Source organism: Taudactylus pleione, unplaced genomic scaffold (assembly GCF_031769625.1).
Source record: "Taudactylus pleione unplaced genomic scaffold, aTauple2 ptg001499l, whole genome shotgun sequence".
Lineage (NCBI taxonomy): Eukaryota > Metazoa > Chordata > Amphibia > Anura > Myobatrachidae > Taudactylus > Taudactylus pleione.
In genome coordinates, this window is record NW_028285897.1 from 338,193 (window position 1) to 359,482 (window position 21,290).

Below are 21,290 nucleotides of genomic sequence, written 5' to 3' on the forward strand. Positions count from 1 at the left end.
CTTTTACTCCAACTTTGTCCCAGATGTCACCTTTCAAACTTGCTTGTGTCCATATAACATATTAGTATATATATATATTTATATATATATATATATATACTAACTCACAGACTCTACAGATATGCCCAGCTATATCATTGCTGTGCCGCTTGCGCGGTGAATCACGCATAGTGTAGCATGAGATTCGTGCCTGTGAGCTGATATGCGCACTGCGTATCTGACCGCACTTCCATAGGAGTGCATAGTGCAATCGCAGTGCGCCAGAGTGTGCTGTAGCATATGGAGGCGTGGGGAAAAAGCATGGCATGATGCGTGCGCACATTGTGGCGAGATCAGCCACCATGTAACTGGGCGCATCTGTATATATAAGAACCTGTCATAACATATTGCCAAGCTTACATTTTTGTTTTATAAAATGTGTTTTATTTAAACAGTTGTGAGAATACACAGTCTATGTACATTACATTATAGCATCATTTGATGGGCTCCCCAATTAAGGGGTTCCCCTAATTACCTATTCAATAACCACATTGAGGGAATTTAATTTGACACTTTGGGTGAGATGTATTAAACCTTCAGGAGAGGACAGGAGGAGAAATTTCACCATAGCAACCAATCAGCTTCTAGCTATTATTTTATGGAATGTACCAGATAAACAAGAGCAAGATGCTGATTGGTTGCTAGGGGAAATGTCTTTAGAAGCGTTAATACATCTCCCCCTCAGTATTTATTCTAAAGACTCTTAATTTTATCAGAAACAGACACCTCACAATCTTGTGGGCACATATGTAACAATACTCGGAATAAATATAGCATTACTCAGGAGCTTATATTAGTCATCCATTAGTGCTTTCAGTCGCTACTGATGCCAAGTGCAAAAACAAATACTTTCATCCAAACAGCGAGGATGTGCTGTACAGGGAGCTCTCACAAGGGGTTACATTTCCGATGAGTCCAGCTGGAAGCAAGTATTGACAGCGTGCCTCGTTACCTGTCATTTATAATCTGAGTGGCGATTTAGGGGAGGGGGTCAATTAATTCATTCCTTATGCAAAATTTCAGACACTTAAGTTTAATTTTGCACAATATCTTAATTGCAATCAATTGAACATACTGTGTGTTAGAGGAATGCGTTGTGGTCCATGGCGTAGGGGGGAAAAGTTACTGTATTCCATAGCAACCAACCACAATTTCATCATCAAAAATAATAAAGAAAAATGACAAAACTTTCATTTTTACGAGGGTCTTCACAGGTGATTTTGTAACCTCATCCAGTCATCCAGACCACCCTAATACCACCATCATGGAACAGTATAAAAGGTGGAATGACTAAACGTAATACTCTTCGTCCAGGTTGTAAGGTATGTTATACACTGCTATATACTGTAATCTAGCTATCTAAACTCAGGACACTTAGGGGTATATTTACTAAAGGTCAAGTTTAATTGATTTTGATCAACATCGATGTTGTGTTTCCGGGGCTAAATCACACAATTACTAAATAATTACAATAATTAAAAAAATATGTGAAAATTATCTGTTAGTAAATGTGTCTTTTAGCCCCTGAAGCACAACATCGATTTTGATCGATATTCAATCGATTGAAACTGACCTTTAGTGAATATACCCCTTAGAGTCGCCAACTTTCTACAATAATCAAATAAATTGATCGAAAACAGGAGACTGCGCTGAAGAAACAAGACTTCCAGAGCTACTGCCACACACAGAAGCCCTAACTGAGGTCAGGTTACAGTATACAGTATGTACATGACTTCAGCCTACGTAACGTATTTAAGAACAAATACAAATATGTGACAATGACGTTGGATTGCGGGTTCTCTCTAATGGCTGGGAAGATGGAGAGATGTGATTTGTGTACAGTGCGCAGTCCGTAAGGAAAAGTCCTCTGCGGTGCTCTGAGGCTGCTAGATGCAGCTGAGCTATGAACAAGTCCATACTTTGTCTTTGTATCCCAAAGAATCCTCTCTCATGCCTCTCTGATTGTGGGAAGGTGTCAGGCATCCATGCCTGAGATATTCACAACGTGGCTGGAGTTCTCTTTCCTGCAAAAGGACAATGGAATGGTATAAGTCTGGAGAAGAGGGTGGAGAACTTCTGGATGAGCCTGGTGCACAGTTACAGAAGTCGGTTATCAGTAGGACACTTACTTAATGTCAGGCTCCTCCAGCTTGACCCTCGGGGATGGCCTACCCAGCATCCTGGTGGCGAAGTACATGAGAAACCCTCGACGCCTGGTCCTATAACAGTTCAAGTCCACAGCCAGTAGAGTAACCAAGAATATCAGCAGGATGACCCCGGCGATCAGACCGGCTCCTACGCCATGTGGGGGATCTGGAGTGACATATGGAAATCAGACGTTAATCCTAATGGGGCAAAGTTCCCAAAACAATGTGAGCTCTGTCTGTACATATCGTCTTGAGAATTGCTTTTATAGAGCCAAATCCACCAACACTGGAAACAATTTGGTGCTGTTGTGGATTGTCCAAAGTTAAGACGTTGCCGCTATTTGCCTCTAATCATACTCTTAGGACCTTATTAGAACTTACAGTACATAGTATACTTGTGAGAAGGAATTAGGGAAATCTAATGGAAGCTCTCAAACAAGAAGGAAATTTGCATAAATTTGCATAAAGTGGTGAAGTTTCCCAAAGCAACCAATCAGCTTCCAGCTCTTTATCTAGCAAATGCTCTGAAATGACAGCTAGTAGCTGATTGGTTTCTTTGAGCAAGTCTTAGTAACTAGTTCACACATTCACAGCTGACATACTGTAGAGCAGGGGTCTTCAACCTTGGCCCTCCAGCTGCTGTGGAACTACACATCCCAGCATGCACTGCCATAGTTTTAGCATGCTGTTATATCAAAAAGGTCGCAGTGCATACTGGGATGTGTAGTTCCACAGCAGCTGGGGGCCAAGGTTGAAGACCCCTGATAGAGGATTTGCTCATTTTAAAGGGTTCTGCTATCATTTCTGGCTAGGAAACCCCTCCTCCACTTACTGATGACTTGCAGAACCAATGTTGTGTTGTGTTCCCCGAATCTGTTGCTGGCGTGACAGGTGTATTCCCCCTCATCAGACGTCTCCAGGTCAGTGATCGACAGTTCCAGGTTGTTGGAGCTGAGGACGTATTTCTGTCCATCGAGCGTTACCGGCTCCTCCCCTCTGTGGACCAATCACATTGGAGATCATTAAAGGAAAGATTAAATTTACCAGCCAGACCACGGGGCAGATGTACTAAGCTCTGGAAAGTGATACATTGGAGAGTGATAAACTACCAAGCAATCAGCTCCTGTTAGTTTTCAAACACAGCCTGTAACAAGACAGGAGCTGATTAGCTGGTAGTGTAGCACTCTCCAATGTATCACTTTCCAGAGCTTAGTACATCTCCCCTCAATTGTGTACTGTAACTAACTTTGAACTATTTCCATTAGCATAAAGGTAAAGTATCTTATGTACAGTTCCTTATAAATTCTGCTTAGTGTAGGCCCCACTGACTACTGTGTGCCTATGGCACCTATAGGGGTAAATGTACTAAAGTGAGAGTTTTTAGAATTTGAGATGTTACCCATAGCAGCCAATCAGATTCTAGCTATTATCTTCTAGAAGGTGCTAGTTAAATGATAAGTAGAATCTGATTGGTTGCTATGGGCAACATCTCTACTTCTAAAAACTGTCACTTTAGTAAATATACCCCATTGAGTCAGTCCAGCTGTGTAACTAGAACATTGAGAGCCCCATAGATTCTAGAGCTGCCTCCCCTCCCAATTCTATTTTTTATATTATTATTATTATTTATTTTCTTCTTTAGCGCTAACACCTGGGTTTCCGCATACATGAGAAACATCGGCCTGGCAACTCGGTAAATAACTCGTACTATAACAATGGACAAAAGGTCATCGTTTGCCATTTTCTTTGTCTTTCTCTACGTTTTATTTTGTCTTCTTTGCATATCATGTAGTTCAGTAGACAAAACGCTTCCTCCCGTCAGAACTATATCAATACTATAAATGGATTCTTACTTCTTCCAGGTGATCTGCGGCTCGGGATGCCCACTCACGAAGCAGGTGAAGGAGGCGTTGGACTTTGAGGTCAGATTTACCAAAGGATTCTGGAAACGCACAACTGGAGCGGCTGAAATGACAAAAAGTAAAAATTATATTTAGCGCTCTCGGGTAAAATAATCGGAACGTGCCATCATTTCTGCGTTCTGCTCTCTTCAGCCCAACCAGTAGTTCCTGCCTCTTAGCTGCACCCTCCGGACTAACTACCACTCACCAACTGCCGCTCCTATTCTCCCAACTGTCTCCAGCCATCCAGCTGACCTATCGCAGGGCATCTCTACTTCTGCATGTATAGGTAAACACAATGTAGAGCGGCAGGCATAATACCTCAAATATTTGGGGTATTACAGGTACACATTGGCTAATGTGTACCCAGCATTAGACGCATGTGAGGAAGAAAAAAAATCGCTCCACTAAGCCCCGACATCACTGCTGTGTCTAACATTAGACTCAGCCGATAATGGTTGTCACGGAGTCCCTTATACACTGTGACCAAAAGCTAAAGACAACATTGCCTGATGCAAAACCCCATTACAACCAATCCAGCCCCAGATAGTTACACAGGAGAGAACGTAGAACCTCACCATTGACGGTGACTGAGACGTTCTTGTAGGCAATCTCATTCCTGTCTCTGATGTACGCCTGGCAGTAATACATCCCAGCGTCCGACAGCTGAATCTTTCCTATGGTCAGAGTCCCGTCTCTACTGGCAGAGAGGTGACCTAAAGGGGAGATAGCACAGAAAGGAGACAAGACGGATTAGCCATTAGGGTTACTCCATTACAGCAAATCATTTTTATGTACCATTTAGGTAAATGTCATTTCTTTTTACATAAAACTATATATACATTAGGTCATATTGCATTCAGAGTGTTTTTTTCCGGTGTATTTGTAGTTATTTATGACTCTGAGCTGTATATTTAGCATCGGAAAATAAAATTCAGGTAGAAATGGAGCATTGACCCAGTGGCCAAATCCTTAGATATAATTTCCAGCAAAGTCCCGCAGAATGTGTTATGCATCATGATGAGAGGGGCGGGTTACCCAGTTACCCGAGACAAAGCCTGTGCTTTAGGGATGGCCATCGGTATGGTTTCTATCGATGGCACAAAAGAAAGTGGCCATCAATGGTAATCAACTATGCAATGGATGACCGTCGATGGCTTCCCCAACCAATGTCATCCCTGTTCCATGACTGACTGGCCCATGGGCAGGCCAATCAGAACCGGGGGGCATGGCTTTGCAGGTGTCAGGGGCGGAGCTATGCTCCGTGTCTCGGTACCTTGAAAAAAAAAGGAAAACTATTTATGTTCTTCCATCGATGGAGGGAGACCATCTGGTTCTCCCCCATCGATGGGAAAAAACATTCGACATCGGCCATAAACCATCGATGATTATGAATCATCGATGGTTGATGGCCATCCCTACTATGCTTGTTTAAGGGCATTCTGCTAATGTCGGTTCTGTGTTGGGAAGATTAGTTGCGTAGCCCATATTTGAGACTGACCTGGTAGGTTGGTGATGGCGATACCATAGCGGAACCAGGTGACCTGGGGACGCGGGATCCCTTCCACTGTACAGGGCAGCTGAGCGACTGAATCCGCTGTAAATTCTTTCCGAGTCTCCTTATCTTTCACAAACTGCGGCTTCTCTGTAGGAAAAATTAAAATCGAGTTATATTGATATGATGTGTTATGCGGCATGGGATAGAATATGCGACACATTTAGAAATCATCATAAATGGGCCTATGCTGAGCTTGGAGCAAGTTGTACATAATTGTAAGTGTAAATATACCAAAAATAAAAATATTTCTGCTACCTAGGCAAAGCTGCACACAAACGCAAGATGTGTCCAGCTCGGCACGCCAAGCAAAATGCAATGACTGGTGATTACTCCAGCAGACAAGGATAGCAGCTGGGTCTGGATTACGGCAGGAAGTGTGGCTTCATGGTGACAATAAAAAAAAGCTTCAAAAGCTGTACACAATGCATACGCATTACAGTACATGGGCAGACCGTGAAATTCATATGTGATAAAGTCTCAGGAAGCATGCAAAATGAAAGTAGAAAAAGGTGCACATACAGCAATAATAAACATACAGTCTATGTAGCCTCCACATAACAAGCTGACGAGGAAACATATTTTATTGCTGCAAAAGCAATCGCTCATTGCACAGCAATCCTGCACAGAAAATTAGCATAATTGGGAAGGATTTAGACACATTTAGCCAATCAGACTTGGCCGTCAGTCACCATCACTATCTATTAGCTTGCACCAACGGTCGAGCATCCGCACGTAGTCCATCTCCAAACAGACACAATCATGAAGTGTATTTAATTAGAAACATTGTTTTGCAATAAGGTTCCCCCTCATTAGAATTCTGACTAGATAATTCATACCCCCTGTCAGTGTCAGTGTTGCTATTTCTGACTATGAAGAGGTTTAAGCAGTGATACAAAGCACGTTCTAATGAAATGCATCACTACATTTATTAGAACTTCTCCGGGGCCCGGATTCAGTGCCATAAATAGGGGTGTGCGACTGATGCAGCCGCCGAGGGGGCGATTCCCATTATTGCTGACTTTCTGGCTGAACCCCTGCTGGATGAAACAGCCAGGTCAGAAGATGAGGGTGCAGACAAGTGAGCGGCGCAAGGTGGCAATGATCGTGTCATTGTGACCCCCACACTGCGCTATATAATGCCACTACTACAAGCATTGTGAAGTGGAAGTGGGGGCTACAATGATGAAACTGAGTGTGAGTCGCGGCATCGGCCGCCCAAATCGCTGACTTCAGTCTGGAAGTGGGCAGGTGGCTTGCAGAGTGCCTAATATGCTAAACCGCAATCTGGGGACGAGGGGGCGATGAGGTTTGTGTTCCTGGACTCCACTTCTCTAACCTCATGATATCAAATGTACTGGGGCAAGCGGCGGCTGGACTGGGAGGAGGTCCTGGAATTCCAACCAACCATCCCGAGAGGGTCTCTGCCAAGTCCTGTTTGGGTCCTGGCAATGCCATGTTACACCGTGCACTCAATAATTTTAATTCCCCACAATATGGAACATTATGTATCTTTAGGATCATGGACCTTATTCAGAGTCGGTCGCGAGCGCCGATGCGCTCGTAACCTACTCGATGGTAAGGCCTGCGCATGCGCAGCGACCGCATTGCGTGTGCGCAAGCCCCAGAGCGACAGATAAACTCTGTCGCTCCGGAGCTCGCTACCAAAGGGGCGGCTGTCGATGTTGATCGACAGCTTGCCCCGTTTGGTAGCCGGGCCGGGGTGGCGGCCGCACTGACATCACCAGTGATGTCAGTGGGGAGCTTCCTGCTCCATCAGAGCAGGAAGCTCCCTGGGGCTTACGAGTGCCCAGACCCAAACTTAGGGTCTGGTCGTAAGCCCCGATGGTCGCGATGGTGATCACCATCGCGACCTTCAACATGGTCAGTCGTTAAGCTGTGGATGGTAACCCACAGCTTAATGATCGACAAGGAGGCGGCCGTTCAGGATGCAAGCGGCCGCCCTGATTCTGTGCGACTGCTTGCATCCAACGAGCGCCTCTGAATGAGGTCCTATGTTCCAATGCTTTTTGTTTCATGTTAGGTATATGTATATGGGACACGTTCTGCCTCTGCAGGTATACAGTATGATTACAGAGTAATATCAGCCGTATACCAGCAGAACTTACGGATGACGCTCAGCCTGAACTCTTCGGTTGCCGTCTCTCCGGATGAAGACTCCGCCTGACATTTGATGATGCGGTCAGGCTCCACCTTGGATGCCGTTACCGTGAGACCATGGGTGACCTCATCAATTTCTTTTAACTTGTAGCGATCTTCCTCATCACTAATCTCCTCATCATCATCAGTAAGCCATTTCAACGTTGTTTCAACATCGGCTATTGGAATAACATTAGAAAGGAAGGACCACATCAAAGACGTACTTATTACATTGCATTCATGGAAATCTTCTGTACAGTCTATACAGACACGGGGCTAGTTGCAGAATGTGCTGAACGTCACGTCCTTACCTTTACATAAAAAGAACTTGTTTTCCCCTAAATAAATCGATCCATCGGGCGGGATGATTTCCAGGCGAGGTTTTGAACAAGACGCTAGAAATAAAAAAATAAAAAAGGTTAAACAGTTATAAGCTTTTTAAAAAGGCTGAATGTGTGCACAATAATATTTTGCATCAAAATGTTGTCATACGAATCAATGCAAAACATAAAAAGTCATTATGTGCTGAGACTTAGGGCTCTATTTATTAACATTATTTTTACTAAAATAAAGTGAAAAAGGGCTGTTTTGTGTTTTCACACCCTTTTCACATTATTTTAGTTTCACCTGTAGTTATTACAGGGCAATTGGAGTAGAATTAGTAAAATTCTACTCCAACCCCCAGTATCACTTATTTTTAGTAAAGCAGATCCCATTTCCCATAATTGTAATGGGAAATGTGATCCGACCACAGTTACTAAAAATAAATGTGAAAAAATACCGGGGGAAGCCCTGTGATAATAACACCACCTGGAGGTGGCGTTATCCAGGGTCTCCCCCGGTTACCGGGCTCCCACTCTGATCTAACGGGGAAAGCAGAGGCGGGAGCCGGGTACCAGTAATCAGCTGTGTGGTCTAAAACAGACCGCAAGCTGATTGCTGTAAAAAAAAAGAAAAAAAAATTAAACATTTTTTTTTTTACTTACCTGAATCCAGGGACCGGTGATCGGGCCTCCGGTGATGGCTCCTCTCCGGTCAGCTGGTCTCCCATAGTACACTGGGGCCCCAGTGCAGTATGGGAGATCACCTGATCGGGAAGCCCGGAGAAGATCATCGGAGGCCAGGAGGATGCAGGTGAGTGTAATGAAGGGAGGGGGGGGTCGCGGGGGGGAGGGGGGGTCACGGGGGGCCGCGATCGCGGGGGGGGCGGGGCTTAGCCTGATCGCGGATTGTAGTAAATAGAGCCCAATGTCTGACAACAATAGACGAAACGTATAACATATCTCTGCTGAGGGGTTGAACAGCAGCCAAGATTTACTCTCATCTGTAATATCAGTGCCCATCCGTGGCGTAACTAGGGTGGAGTCCAGGGCAAGATGAAAAAACGGAGCCCACCCCCCTATGTGCGTGTGGCTAAGGCGTGCGTGCCGAAAAGTGGGCGTGGCCACATGCCACAAGGGCATGGCCACTGGAAAATGGGGGCGTGTCAACATGACACGCCACGTTATTCGTCATGTGATTGGTTGCTATGAGTTACAGTACATTACAATGAGCAGTTTCTACGGCTTTGGGTCATTAGTGTGATCTGTTACCGTCATGTTTAGCACATACATTGATTTATCTGATATAATCGGTTCTAAAGATTTAATTAATAACTTATTGCAAATGACTAAAATGTGTTGTAACCCGTAGCAACTACTCACCCTAATGTGCTGTAAACTGAAGCATACTACTTTCCTGTAACCTGTAGCAACTGCTTAAACACTAATGTGCTGTAACCCATAGCAACCAATCTTACTAATGCGCTATAACCTGTTGCAACTGATCACACTAGTGTGCTGCAACCCATAGCAACTGATCACACTAATAGCCTGCAACACGTGGCAACTGATCACACTAATGTGTTTTTACCCACCCCACCGACCACATTAGTTTGTTATAATCCATAGTTACCAATCACAAGCCATAGCAACCAATTACACAAATGTACTGTACACCATAGCAATTGACCACACAAATGTGTTGTTAACTTGTTACCTATAGAAACCAATCCTATTAATTTGCTGTAACTCTAGATGTACTAAGCTCTGAAAAGTAATAAAGTGGAGAGTGATAAACTAGCAGCCACTCAGCTCCCAACCGTCATGTTACAGGCTGTGAAAAATGACAGTTAGTAGCTGATTGGTTGGTAGATTATCACTCTCCGTTTTATCACTCTCCAGAGCTTAATACATCTGGCCTGTTGTGTGTATCACAAATAAGATATGAACCTGTGGTGTGTCTTTCCTATATATGTAATAAGTCCTAAGGTTGCTAATATTATAGCGAACAATGCAGGCAGTATCACATTCAAGCAAACAAGCACAACTAGAACCCTGGTTTGTACATGATATATGTTCAGTATATTCAGAGAAAGTAATCCCCAAATGTAATAATAATAATAATAATAATAATAATAATAATTGTATAATATTATATTATTATTAATAATAATTACTACTACTACTACTACTACTACTACTAATAATAATAATAATAATAATAATAATAGTACAATACCAATAATATGAATGCAGTGAAGTTTGCTCACCTGAGCATGTCAGTAATAATAATAATAATAATAATAATAACAATATAAACCAATAATATGAATGTAGTGAAGTTTGCTCACCTGAGTGTGTCAGTAAGAATAATAATAATAATAATAATACAATATAAACCAATAATATGAATGTAGTGAAGTTTGCTCACCTGAGCGTGTCAGTAAGAATAATAATAATAATAATAATATAAACTAATAATATGAATGTAGTGAAGTTTGCTCACCTGAGCGTGTCAGTAAGAATAATAATAATAATAATAATAATAACAATATAAACCAATAATATGAATGCAGTGAAGTTTGCTCACCTGAGCATGTCAGTAATAATAATAATAATAATAATAACAATATAAACCAATAATATGAATGTAGTGAAGTTTGCTCACCTGAGTGTGTCAGTAAGAATAATAATAATAATAATAATACAATATAAACCAATAATATGAATGTAGTGAAGTTTGCTCACCTGAGCGTGTCAGTAAGAATAATAATAATAATAATAATAATAATAATAACAATATAAACCAATAATATGAATGTAGTGAAGTTTGCTCACCTGAGTGTGTCAGTAAGAATAATAATAATAATAATAATAATAATAATAATAATACAATATAAACCAATAATATGAATGTAGTGAAGTTTGCTCACCTGAGCGTGTCAGTAAGAATAATAATAATAATAATAATAATAATAATAATATAAACTAATAATATGAATGTAGTGAAGTTTGCTCACCTGAGCATGTCAGGAAGAATAATAATAATAATAATAATAATATAACAATATAAACCAATAATATGAATGTAGTGAAGTTTGCTCACCTGAGCGTGTCAGTAAGAATAATAATAATAATGATAATAATACAATATAAACCAATAATATCAATGTAGTGAAGTTTGCTCACCTGAGCATGTCAGTAAGAATAATAATAATAATGATAATAATACAATATAAACCAATAATATAAATGTAGTGAAGTTTGCTCACCTGAGCGTGTCAGTAAGAATAATAATAATAATAATAATAATGATAATAATACAATATAAACCAATAATATAAATGTAGTGAAGTTTGCTCACCTGAGCGTGTCATTAATAATAATAATAATACAATATAAACCAATAATATAAATGTAGTGAAGTTTGCTCACCTGAGCATGTCAGTAATAATAATAATAATAATAATAATAATAATAATAATAATAACAATATAAACCAATAATATAAATGTAGTGAAGTTTGCTCACCTGAGCGTGTCAGTAAGAATAATAATAATAATACAATATAAACCAATAATATGAATGTAGTGAAGTTTGCTCACCTGAGCGTGTCAGTAAGAATAATAAGACCATAGAGCATCTTAGTGGTGACATCTTGTAAATGGATGTTCTGGTCCTGGGGACTGGACGTGTGTGGTGCATCAGCTCATCCCTATGGGATTTATACCCTGCTGTCCTGGATCCTGCCCTCTGTCCCCCCACCCGGCACTCCAGCCCCCTCCTCACCGCACATCACGTCCAGCTCTCTGCTCACCTCACTCCTATGTCATCCTGAAGTCTGTCAGGCGCCAGGAGCGAGGACTGGGGACATCGGAATCCATAGGGGAGAGGAAAGGGGGGGTGGGAGCAATTGGGAGAGGAGACGTGTGTCTGTCCTGTGGAGGAAGGAAGAAGGCTTACACAGCCGTCCAACTTCAAATAACTCCATCTACAGCATGAGGCATAGAGGCAGCAGGAACAGATGCCGTATATATAAAATGGGATATTCCTATTAATATACTTAACTACTTAAGTGCCAGGAGTTCTGAGATTACAAAAAAAGGTTGATAATCCAGTCAACTAATTTCTTAAGGTCTGTATATATATATATTAGGGATGAGCGGGTTCGGATTTCCAAAATCCGAACCCCCCGAGCCCCCCCAGATCTGAGCTGGATCCGAGTCAGGTTCGAGTTTTCTCGCCTGGCTCGGATCTGAAATCGAGGCGAAATGTCATCATCCCGCTGTCGGATTCTCGCGGGTTTTGGATTCTATAAAAGGTCCCCGCATCAGCGCCATTTTTCACTCCGGGTGTGGACAGTGTAGAGGGAGGGTGGGAGTTTGCTGTGCTGGTGCTGCTGTTGTCCATAGGGGCTGTGTCCACTCAAAGTCCATAGGGGCTGGCTGGGCTGTGTTGTGCTGCTGTTGTCCATAGGGGCTGGCTGGGCTGTGTTGTGCTGCTGTTGTCCATAGGGGCTGGCTGGGCTGTGTTGTGCTGCTGTTGTCCATAGGGGCTGGCTGGGCTGTGTTGTGCTGCTGTTGTCCATAGGGGCTGGCTGGGCTGTGTTGTGCAGTCAGTTGTCCATAGGGGCTGTGTCCACTCCAAAGTCCATAGGGGCTGGCTGGACTGTGTTGTGCAGTGTCCCATAAAGGCTGTAGTCCTAATGGGGTGCTGGAGTGTTGTCCAGGGGGTGCTCTGCCCATCAGGAGTGCTCCCCCAAAGTGCAAAAAAAATGTTTTTTTCTGTTTGTGTGCGCATTAGCCGCACGTGCATCAGCAAAGAAGCAGCGCCAAGCGCGCGCCTGTCTCATAAGTCAAGGGCCGGCTGGTCTGTTGAAGGGACGGTGTAACCCTCAAAGTGGCCAAAAAAATTAAAACATTTAAAAATGATTAATTTTTTTGTGTTTGTGTGCCCGTTAGCCGCACGTGCATCAACAAAGTAGCAGCGCCAAGTATGTACTCTTTGGGGCCTAGTTTTTCAAACTGCCATCCTGTCTGCCACTGCAGTGCCACTCCTAGATGGGCCATGTGCAAACCCAGAACCCAAAACACGGAAGGGTGATTTTGGCAAAATCAATCCAGATCCAAAACACGAAGAAAGATCCAGATCCAAAACCAAAGCACAAAACACGAAAAGTGGCCGGCGCACACCTCTAATGTATAAATATAAATTTTGCTTTGCATTAAAAAATATACGGCGTGATTCAGAGACGGACACTAGTGCAATCGTATCTGCGATTTTGCAGGGACTGCTACTGCGAAAATATGCTAATGCCTTCCAAAGCACAGCCGAGCGCAGGGGCACCCAGTGACTTATCCAATGAATTATCTGCACAACATTCTTTATTATTACCTGTCATTTATGTATCACTAAGATATTACACAGCCCTTTCCAGAGAATATTTAATACTAATTTATATAGTCCAGTCCCCAATATAATTTGCAATAAATATATTTCCTCCCATTCAAACACTCTTTTGTTAGTTTTGCCAGGAGTGATGTACCAGTTAATTTTTGGAGCTTCGGGTGAAAGCGGAGTATCAGGGGGAAACCTCCGCAAACATGGGGAAGACAAGCAAACTCCACACAGATAGCACATTTGTCAGAATTCAACTCAAGGCCCCAGCACTGTGAGGCAGCAATGCTTACCACTGTGCCCCTTATGTCAAGTTATTGTGATTTTTGCAGTTCTGAAGGTCACTAAAAAAAAAACAGTCCCATTAAGCAGGGCCGGCTACAGGGTTCGGAGCACCCTGTGCCGGCCCTCGAGAAGGCGCCTTAAAATCGCGCGCGGCGAAGCCGCACGTGCCCGAATTTGGGGGCGTGGCCTACTTACCATAGGCCATGCCCACTGTGTGACTTTATTTGGAGGCGTGCCCGCATGGCATGCCTTCAAATAATGTCAGGCTGGGGGTAAAGCCCAGCAATCCATCACTGGCTGGGCTTCCCCCAGCCCTCTCCCGTCAGTGAATGGTTGCCGCGCGCATGCGCGCGGCATCCATTCACACTCAGGGTGCACTCCGGGGGTCCGGCATCACCACACAGCTGCGGCGGTGGGGGTCCCCAACCTCCCGATTTGACCACCCGCAGGTCCCTTCGGGCGGAGGGTGGAACAGCGGACAGTACTGTCCCGCTGAAATCGGGATGCTGGGGAGGGGTGCCGCCCTCTACGGGTGGCGCCCCTGTGTGACTGCACTGGTCGAACACCCCTAGAGCCAGCCATGCATTAAGTGAGCCAGTGCCAGCTGGCCCACTAGGGTTCTCGGGGGATCCCTGGTGGGTCCCACTACTTACTTTGCCATGAGGGGGCAGCAGCCAACCCTCATGCGCACTACCCAAATGACCAGCAGGGGATATCACTACGCTACAGTACTCAATACTACACTACAGTACTCTATACTACACTACAGTACTCCATACTACACTACAGTACTCTATTCCACCCTACAGTACTCCATCCTACTGTACAATACTCTATACCACACTATAGTACTCCATACTACTCTACAGTACTCTATACCACACTACAGTACTCCATACTACACTACAGTAACCTATACCACAGAACCGTACTCCATACTACTCTACAGTACTCTATACTACACTACAGTACTCCATACTACACTACAGTACTCTATTCCACCCTACAGCACTCCATCCTACTGTACAATACTCTATACCACACTATAGTACTCCATACTACACTACAGTAACCTATACCACAGAACCGTACTCCATACTACTCTACAATACTCTATACCACACTATATTACTCCATACTACACTACAGTACTCTATACTTCACTACAGTACTCCATACTACACTACAGTACCCCATACTACACTACAGTATTCTATACCACACTACAGTACTTCATACTACTCTACAATACTCTATACCACACTATAGTACTTCATACTACTCTACAGTACTCTACAGTACTCTATACCACACTACAGTATCCATACTACACTACAGTTCTATACTACACTACAGTACTCCATACAACTCTACAGTACTCTACAGTACTCTATACCACACTACAGTACTCCATACTACACTACTGTTCTATACTACACTACAGTTCTCAAAACTACACTACAGTAACCTATACCACACAACAGTACTCTATACTACACTACAGTACTCCATACTACACTACAGTAACCTATACCACACTACAGTACTCCATACTACACTACAGTACTCAAAACTACACTACAGTACTCCATACTACACTACAGTACTCTATACTACACTACTCCAAACTACACTACAGTACTCTTTACCACACTACAGTACTCTATACCACACTACAGTACTCTATACTACACTACAGTACTCTATGCTACACTACAGTACTAAAAATAGAAGTGGGAAAGATAAATAAAGGAGGCACAGATTATATCTAGTACTATACTACAGGGAATATTTTATTTATATTCAGACTAGCTGGAGTACCCAGATTTTAAAAATGTTTGTTCACACATCCTCCTGCAACAAACCTCTCCTTAGGCAGGCCTCACGAAAAGTGTGACAAACTTCCCCATCAACAGTCCTAAGGTCTTTGAAGGAATTAGGACCTGTAATGGTGTAAAGCAAATTTCGGAGATAGAAGCATTCAAAATTTGTTGGATGTACAGTATAAACACGGCCAAGAGCTTCTGTTGCTCTGATACCCGGATGACCATCTACAGTGACTCCTTGTTGTCTGCACATAAAAACTTTTTGAGAAGCATTCCATGTGTAATATTTTGGCAGCTCACAGTACAGCAGGGTCCTTGCAAAGTCATCATTTTGACACAGTTTGAAGAAAGAAGTAAATGTTGTTGCATAATTTGGTATAGTCAGAGAGCTGAGAATGCTGGGAAAGCCTGCTAAAGCTCTCTTTGATAATAAACATTAATATCATTATAAAATATGACAGCACAAAATGTTTGCTCCTAGGCCCTACCCATATGCCGTAAAAAAATAGTAGATAAGCTAAATCCTTTTCTAATTCCGTAACCGACCTGTAGAGGGTGAATGCTATGCAAAAATTGTGTTTTTTAATTAATTAAAAATTAACAGTAATTAATTTTGATTTAAAAATTTTTTAGTTGCCTCCGCCGTGTTTTAATACGCTCATAAGTAAAATTTCACAATCTTGGCTTGTAAACTGTGGATTAGTATAGAAAGACAGAAGGACAGAAGGACAAATTTTCGCTTTTATGTAGTAGATTTGGACACGTTTCACATTTAAACGTTAAAGTGGGCACAGATTATTTTACTAAATGAGTTACAGATTATTACTATTCTAATAAAGGGAGCATATATTATTATTATTATTATTATTATTATTATAATTATATTAATAATATTAACAGGGCACAGATTATTACCATTCTGCTAAAGGTAGCACATATTATTCAACTAAAGTCGGCACAAATATTTTACTAAATATAAGCACTGAGGTTGTGGGTTCAATTCCCACCACAGCCCTAAGTGTGTGGAGTTTGTATATTCTCCCTATGCTTGAGTGAGTTTCCTCACACACTCCAAAAATATACTGGTAGGTTAATTGGCTCCCATGTACATGTGGTAGGGAAAATAGATTGTAAACTCCATTGGGGCAGGGACTGATGTGACTGGACAAATAATCTCCGTAAAGCGCTGCAGAATATGTGTGCGCTATATAAATAACTTGCAATAAATAAATAAATTAAACTAAAGGGAGCACAGATTATTATTATTAGATTAAAGGTGTACATATTATTATTATTATTATTATTTGTAATTATTATTATTATTATTATTAGACTAAAGAGGACATTTATTATTATTATTATTATTATTATTATTATTATTCTAAAGAGGCACACATTATTATTAATAGATTAAAGGGGGCACATATTGCTATTATTAGACTAAATGAGGCACATATTATTAATAGAATAAAGGGGGCACATATTACTATTATTAGACTAAAGGAAGCACAGCTTATTAATATTAGACTAAAGGGGACACATATTATTATTAATAGAATAAAGGGGGCACAAATTACTATTATAAGACTAAAGAGGCACATATTATTATTAACAGAATAAAGGGGGCACATATTACTATTATTAGACTAAAGGAGGCACATATTATTATTAATAGAATAAAGGGGGCACATATTATTATTATTATACTAAAGGGAGCACAGATTATTACTATTAGACTAAAGGGGACACATATTATTATTAATAGAACAAAGGGGGCACATATTACTATTATTAGACTAAAGGGAGCACATATTATTACTATTAGACTAAAGGGGGCACAGATTATTACTATTAGACTAAAGAGGGCACTTATTATTATTAATAGAATAAAGGGGACACAAATTACTATTATTAGCCTAAAGGAGGCACATATTATTATTAATAGAATAAAGGGGGCACATATTATTATCAGACTAAAGGGAGCACAGATTATTATCATTAGACTAAAGGGGGCACAGATTATTATTAATAGAATAAAGGGGACACATATTAATATTATTACACTAAAGGAGGCACATATTATTATTATTATTATTATTATTATTAATAGAATAAAGGGGGCACATATTATTATTATTAGACTAAAGGGAGCACAGATTATTACTATTAGACAAAAGGGGGCACAGATTATTATTAAAAGAATAAAGGGGGCACATATTACTATTATTAGACTAAAGGAGGCACATATTATTATTAATATACTAAAGGGGGCACATATTACTATTATTAAACTAAAGGGGCACAGATTATTACTATTAGACTAAAGGGAGCACAGATTATTACTATTAAACTAAAGAGGCACATATAATTATTGACAGAATAAAGGGAGCACATATAACTATAATTAGACTAAAGAGGTGCAAATTATTATTAATAGAATAAAGGGGACACACATTACTATTATTATACTAAAGTGGGCACAGATTATTATCATTAGACTAAAGGGGGCACATATTACTATTATTAGACTAAAGGGGGCACAGATTATAATTATTAGAATAAAGGGGGCATAGATTATTATTATTAGACTAAAGAGGCACATATTAGTAATAGAATAAAGGGGGCACATATTACTTTTATTGGACTAAAGGGGGCACATATTACTATTATTAGACTAAAGAGGCACATATTGTTATTATTAGACTAAAGGGGACACAGATTATTATTATTAGACTAAAGAGGAACATATTATTAGTAATAGAATGAAGGGGGCACATATTACTATTATTAGACTAAAGGGGGCACATATTACTAATAATAGACTAAAGGGGGCACAGATTATTATTATTAGAATAAAGGGGGCACATATTACTATTATTAGACTAAAGGGGACACAGTTTATTATTATTAGAATAAAGGGGGCACAGATTATTATTATTATTATTAGACTAAAGAGGCACATATTATTATTAATAGAATAAAGGGGGCACATATTACTATTATTAGACTAAAGAGGCACATATTATTATTAATAGAATAAAGGGGGCACATATTACTATTATTAGACTAAAGAGGCACATATTATTATTAATAGAATAAAGGGGGCACATATTACTATTATTAGCCTAAAGAGGCACATATTATTAGTAATAGAATAAAGGGGGCACATATTACTATTATTAGACTAAAGGGGGCACATATTACTAATAATAGACTAAAGGGGACTCAGATTATTATTATTAGAATAAAGGGGGCACAGATTATTATTATTAGACTAAAGGAGGCACATATTACTATTATTAGACTAAAGGGGGCACATATTACTATTATTAGACTAAAGGGGACACAGATTATTATTATTAGAATAAAGGGGGCACAGATTATTACTATTAGACTAAAGAGGCACATATTATTATTAATAGAATAAAGGGGGCACATATTACTATTATTAGACTAAAGAGGCACATATTATTATTAATAGAATAAAGGGGGCACATATTACTATTATTAGCCTAAAGAGGCACATATTATTAGTAATAGAATAAAGGGGGCACATATTACTATTATTAGACTAAAGGAGGCACAGATTATTATTATTATTATTATTATTATTATTATTATTATTATTATTATTATTTGTATTATTGTTATACACTTACACTGTTCCCATATTATCATAAACCTGAGCACCAGAGACTTGGTGGACGAGAGCCACTTCCCAGGGTAACTAGGGTGCTGCTCAGAGTGTCCTAAGAACAGATCCCACAGCACTATGGGAGACATCATGACTTCTATCCCCAAACAGTGCTAATGGCAGGAAGATGGCGCAAGACGTGTTTTGCGGTTGCAGGTGAATATGGCCGGTTCCTCCCCCAGGAACAGCCATAAGATTTACGGCTATATCAGATATCAGTTTCACATTTTCCCCATCATCCAATTTTTTTTGACCCAGGGCGGCCGAGAGGGGAAGGGGGGAGCGGGTATTAATTACCCTGGCCCAGGCTTGTTGGAGGGACCTGGTGGGGGTCTTACATAATAAAAAGGGATATTTTCAAAACAAACTTACTTCTTACTCTACAGAGTGCCTTGCATTTAGCTCTGTCCTGATGTAGGAGCTATAATACAGACAGACTACAATTCCCAGCTGCCTCTGCAGCTGCTGAAGAAGTCAGCAGCAGGTCACATGACCAGTGTCAGGTGGTCAGACATGTGACAGCTGTATGAAAGCAGCGGTTGGTCGGAAAGACTCTCAGGTAATGGTCAGAGAGGAAGATGGATGCAGTGCAGCTCTGCCTACCTGAGGAAGGTGGGACTGTGGGCCTCATTCAGAGGTGGTCGGAGGATGCAAGCGGTCACTCAGAAACTGGGCGGCCACTTGCATCCTGACCGCCTGCCTCTGTTGCGGTCGTTAGGCTGTGGGTTAACACCCACAGCTCTAACGACCGCTCAGGTGATGGTCGCGATGGTCAGAGACCATCGCGACCATCGGGGCTTACGACGAGACCCTAGGGTAGGGTCTCACTTGTCGTAAGCCCCGGAGAGCTTCTGGCTCTGTCAGAGCCGGAAGCTCTCCACTGACATCACTAGTGATGTCAGGGGGGCCTCCCCCAAACGGCAGGCGTTCCCATGGGAACGCCTCCGTTTGGGCTTCCACCCCCCCGGCCCGCCTTCCAAACGGGGCGAGCTGTCAATCAACATCGACAGCTCGCCCCCTTTGGAAAGAGACCCGCTACGACCGGCGCTATCGGTCGTAGCGGGTCTCATGCATGCGCACGAGGGAGCCGGCTCCCTCAAGCGCATGCGCACGGGCAAAACATCGAGGCGGCCGTGCGGTCGTAGACCCGGCTGAAACTGATGCGACAGGTACCCTGGGAGCTGGCTATAGTGCTGCAGCACAGGGCCAGATTATAGGAGGGGCGGATGGGGCGATTGCCCAGGGGCCCCCACACTGCCACAAATATTGACCGGAACCTGGTCACTCACCCTGGCCTGCTCCCGGCAGCATCACACAGGCACAGAACATTCTCACTGACACTGATTGACAGACCCAACAGTAGCTGCCTATGGAAGCCCCAACACCTTGTTGACATAATGCAGCGATAAAAAATAAAGGTGTTTTATATTCCCTCCGCTATTCCGAACCCACAGCGCACAGCACTAAGGGCCTGATTCAGCAAGGAACGCACGGATGCAGATGTACGCACCCGGCCGCTGCAAGCATATGCTAATAAATGCATAACGCATGCAGAATAAGTTTACTTCCAGCACTACATAATAACACCCACTTCCCTCAACGTGCGTCCTGTTATACCACACAAGACAGCTGAAACATCGGTAACATCGAGAACCATCGAACACATTAACATATTGGTGATTGACCTGACTTCACGCAGGATCTCTGCCACTTCCTGCGTGCAACTAGACATCAGGCTTCGTCCGACACAGCAAGGGATTAAGGCCCTCATTCAGAACCGGACGCTCTGAGCAGAGCGCTCGCTCTGAATGAGGGCCGTCCTCCATAAAAATGGAGCGTCCTCCTGGACGCTCGTATAGCTGTGGGTCACCACCCACAGCACATACGAGCATGCAGGATGATGGTCGCGATGGTCTTGACCATCGCGACCATCGCCAGTGCGACCAGAAGCCTGTGGTCGGGGTTT

General features: G+C 41.9%; 1 protein-coding gene across 1 annotated transcript; it reads right to left on the bottom strand.

The window, feature by feature from the left end:
* Window positions 1–425: 425 nt before the first annotated feature.
* On the bottom strand, window positions 426–11,803 carry LOC148442455 (neural cell adhesion molecule 1-like). Its single transcript, XM_088463923.1, has 9 exons — window positions 11,728–11,803; window positions 8,114–8,197; window positions 7,772–7,981; window positions 5,589–5,732; window positions 4,666–4,803; window positions 4,040–4,151; window positions 3,019–3,182; window positions 2,169–2,352; window positions 426–2,063 (listed from the first exon to the last, which is right to left on the bottom strand). Exons 1-9 carry the CDS (start codon window positions 11,777–11,779, stop codon window positions 2,015–2,017), a joined length of 1,137 nt encoding a protein of 378 aa, XP_088320049.1. The 5' UTR covers window positions 11,780–11,803; the 3' UTR covers window positions 426–2,014.
* Between the last annotated feature and the right edge of the window lie 9,487 nt (window positions 11,804–21,290).

Coding starts and splice junctions, on each gene's coding strand:
- LOC148442455 (XM_088463923.1), bottom strand. CDS start 11,779: ATGTCACCACTAAGATGCTCTATGGTCTTATTATTCTTACTGACACGC. Junction 5,733..7,771: donor GTTCAGGCTGAGCGTCATCC/GTAAGTTCTGCT, acceptor TTTTTCCTACAG/AGAAGCCGCAGTTTGTGAAA. Junction 4,152..4,665: donor CGTCTCAGTCACCGTCAATG/GTGAGGTTCTAC, acceptor TTGTCATTTCAG/CCGCTCCAGTTGTGCGTTTC.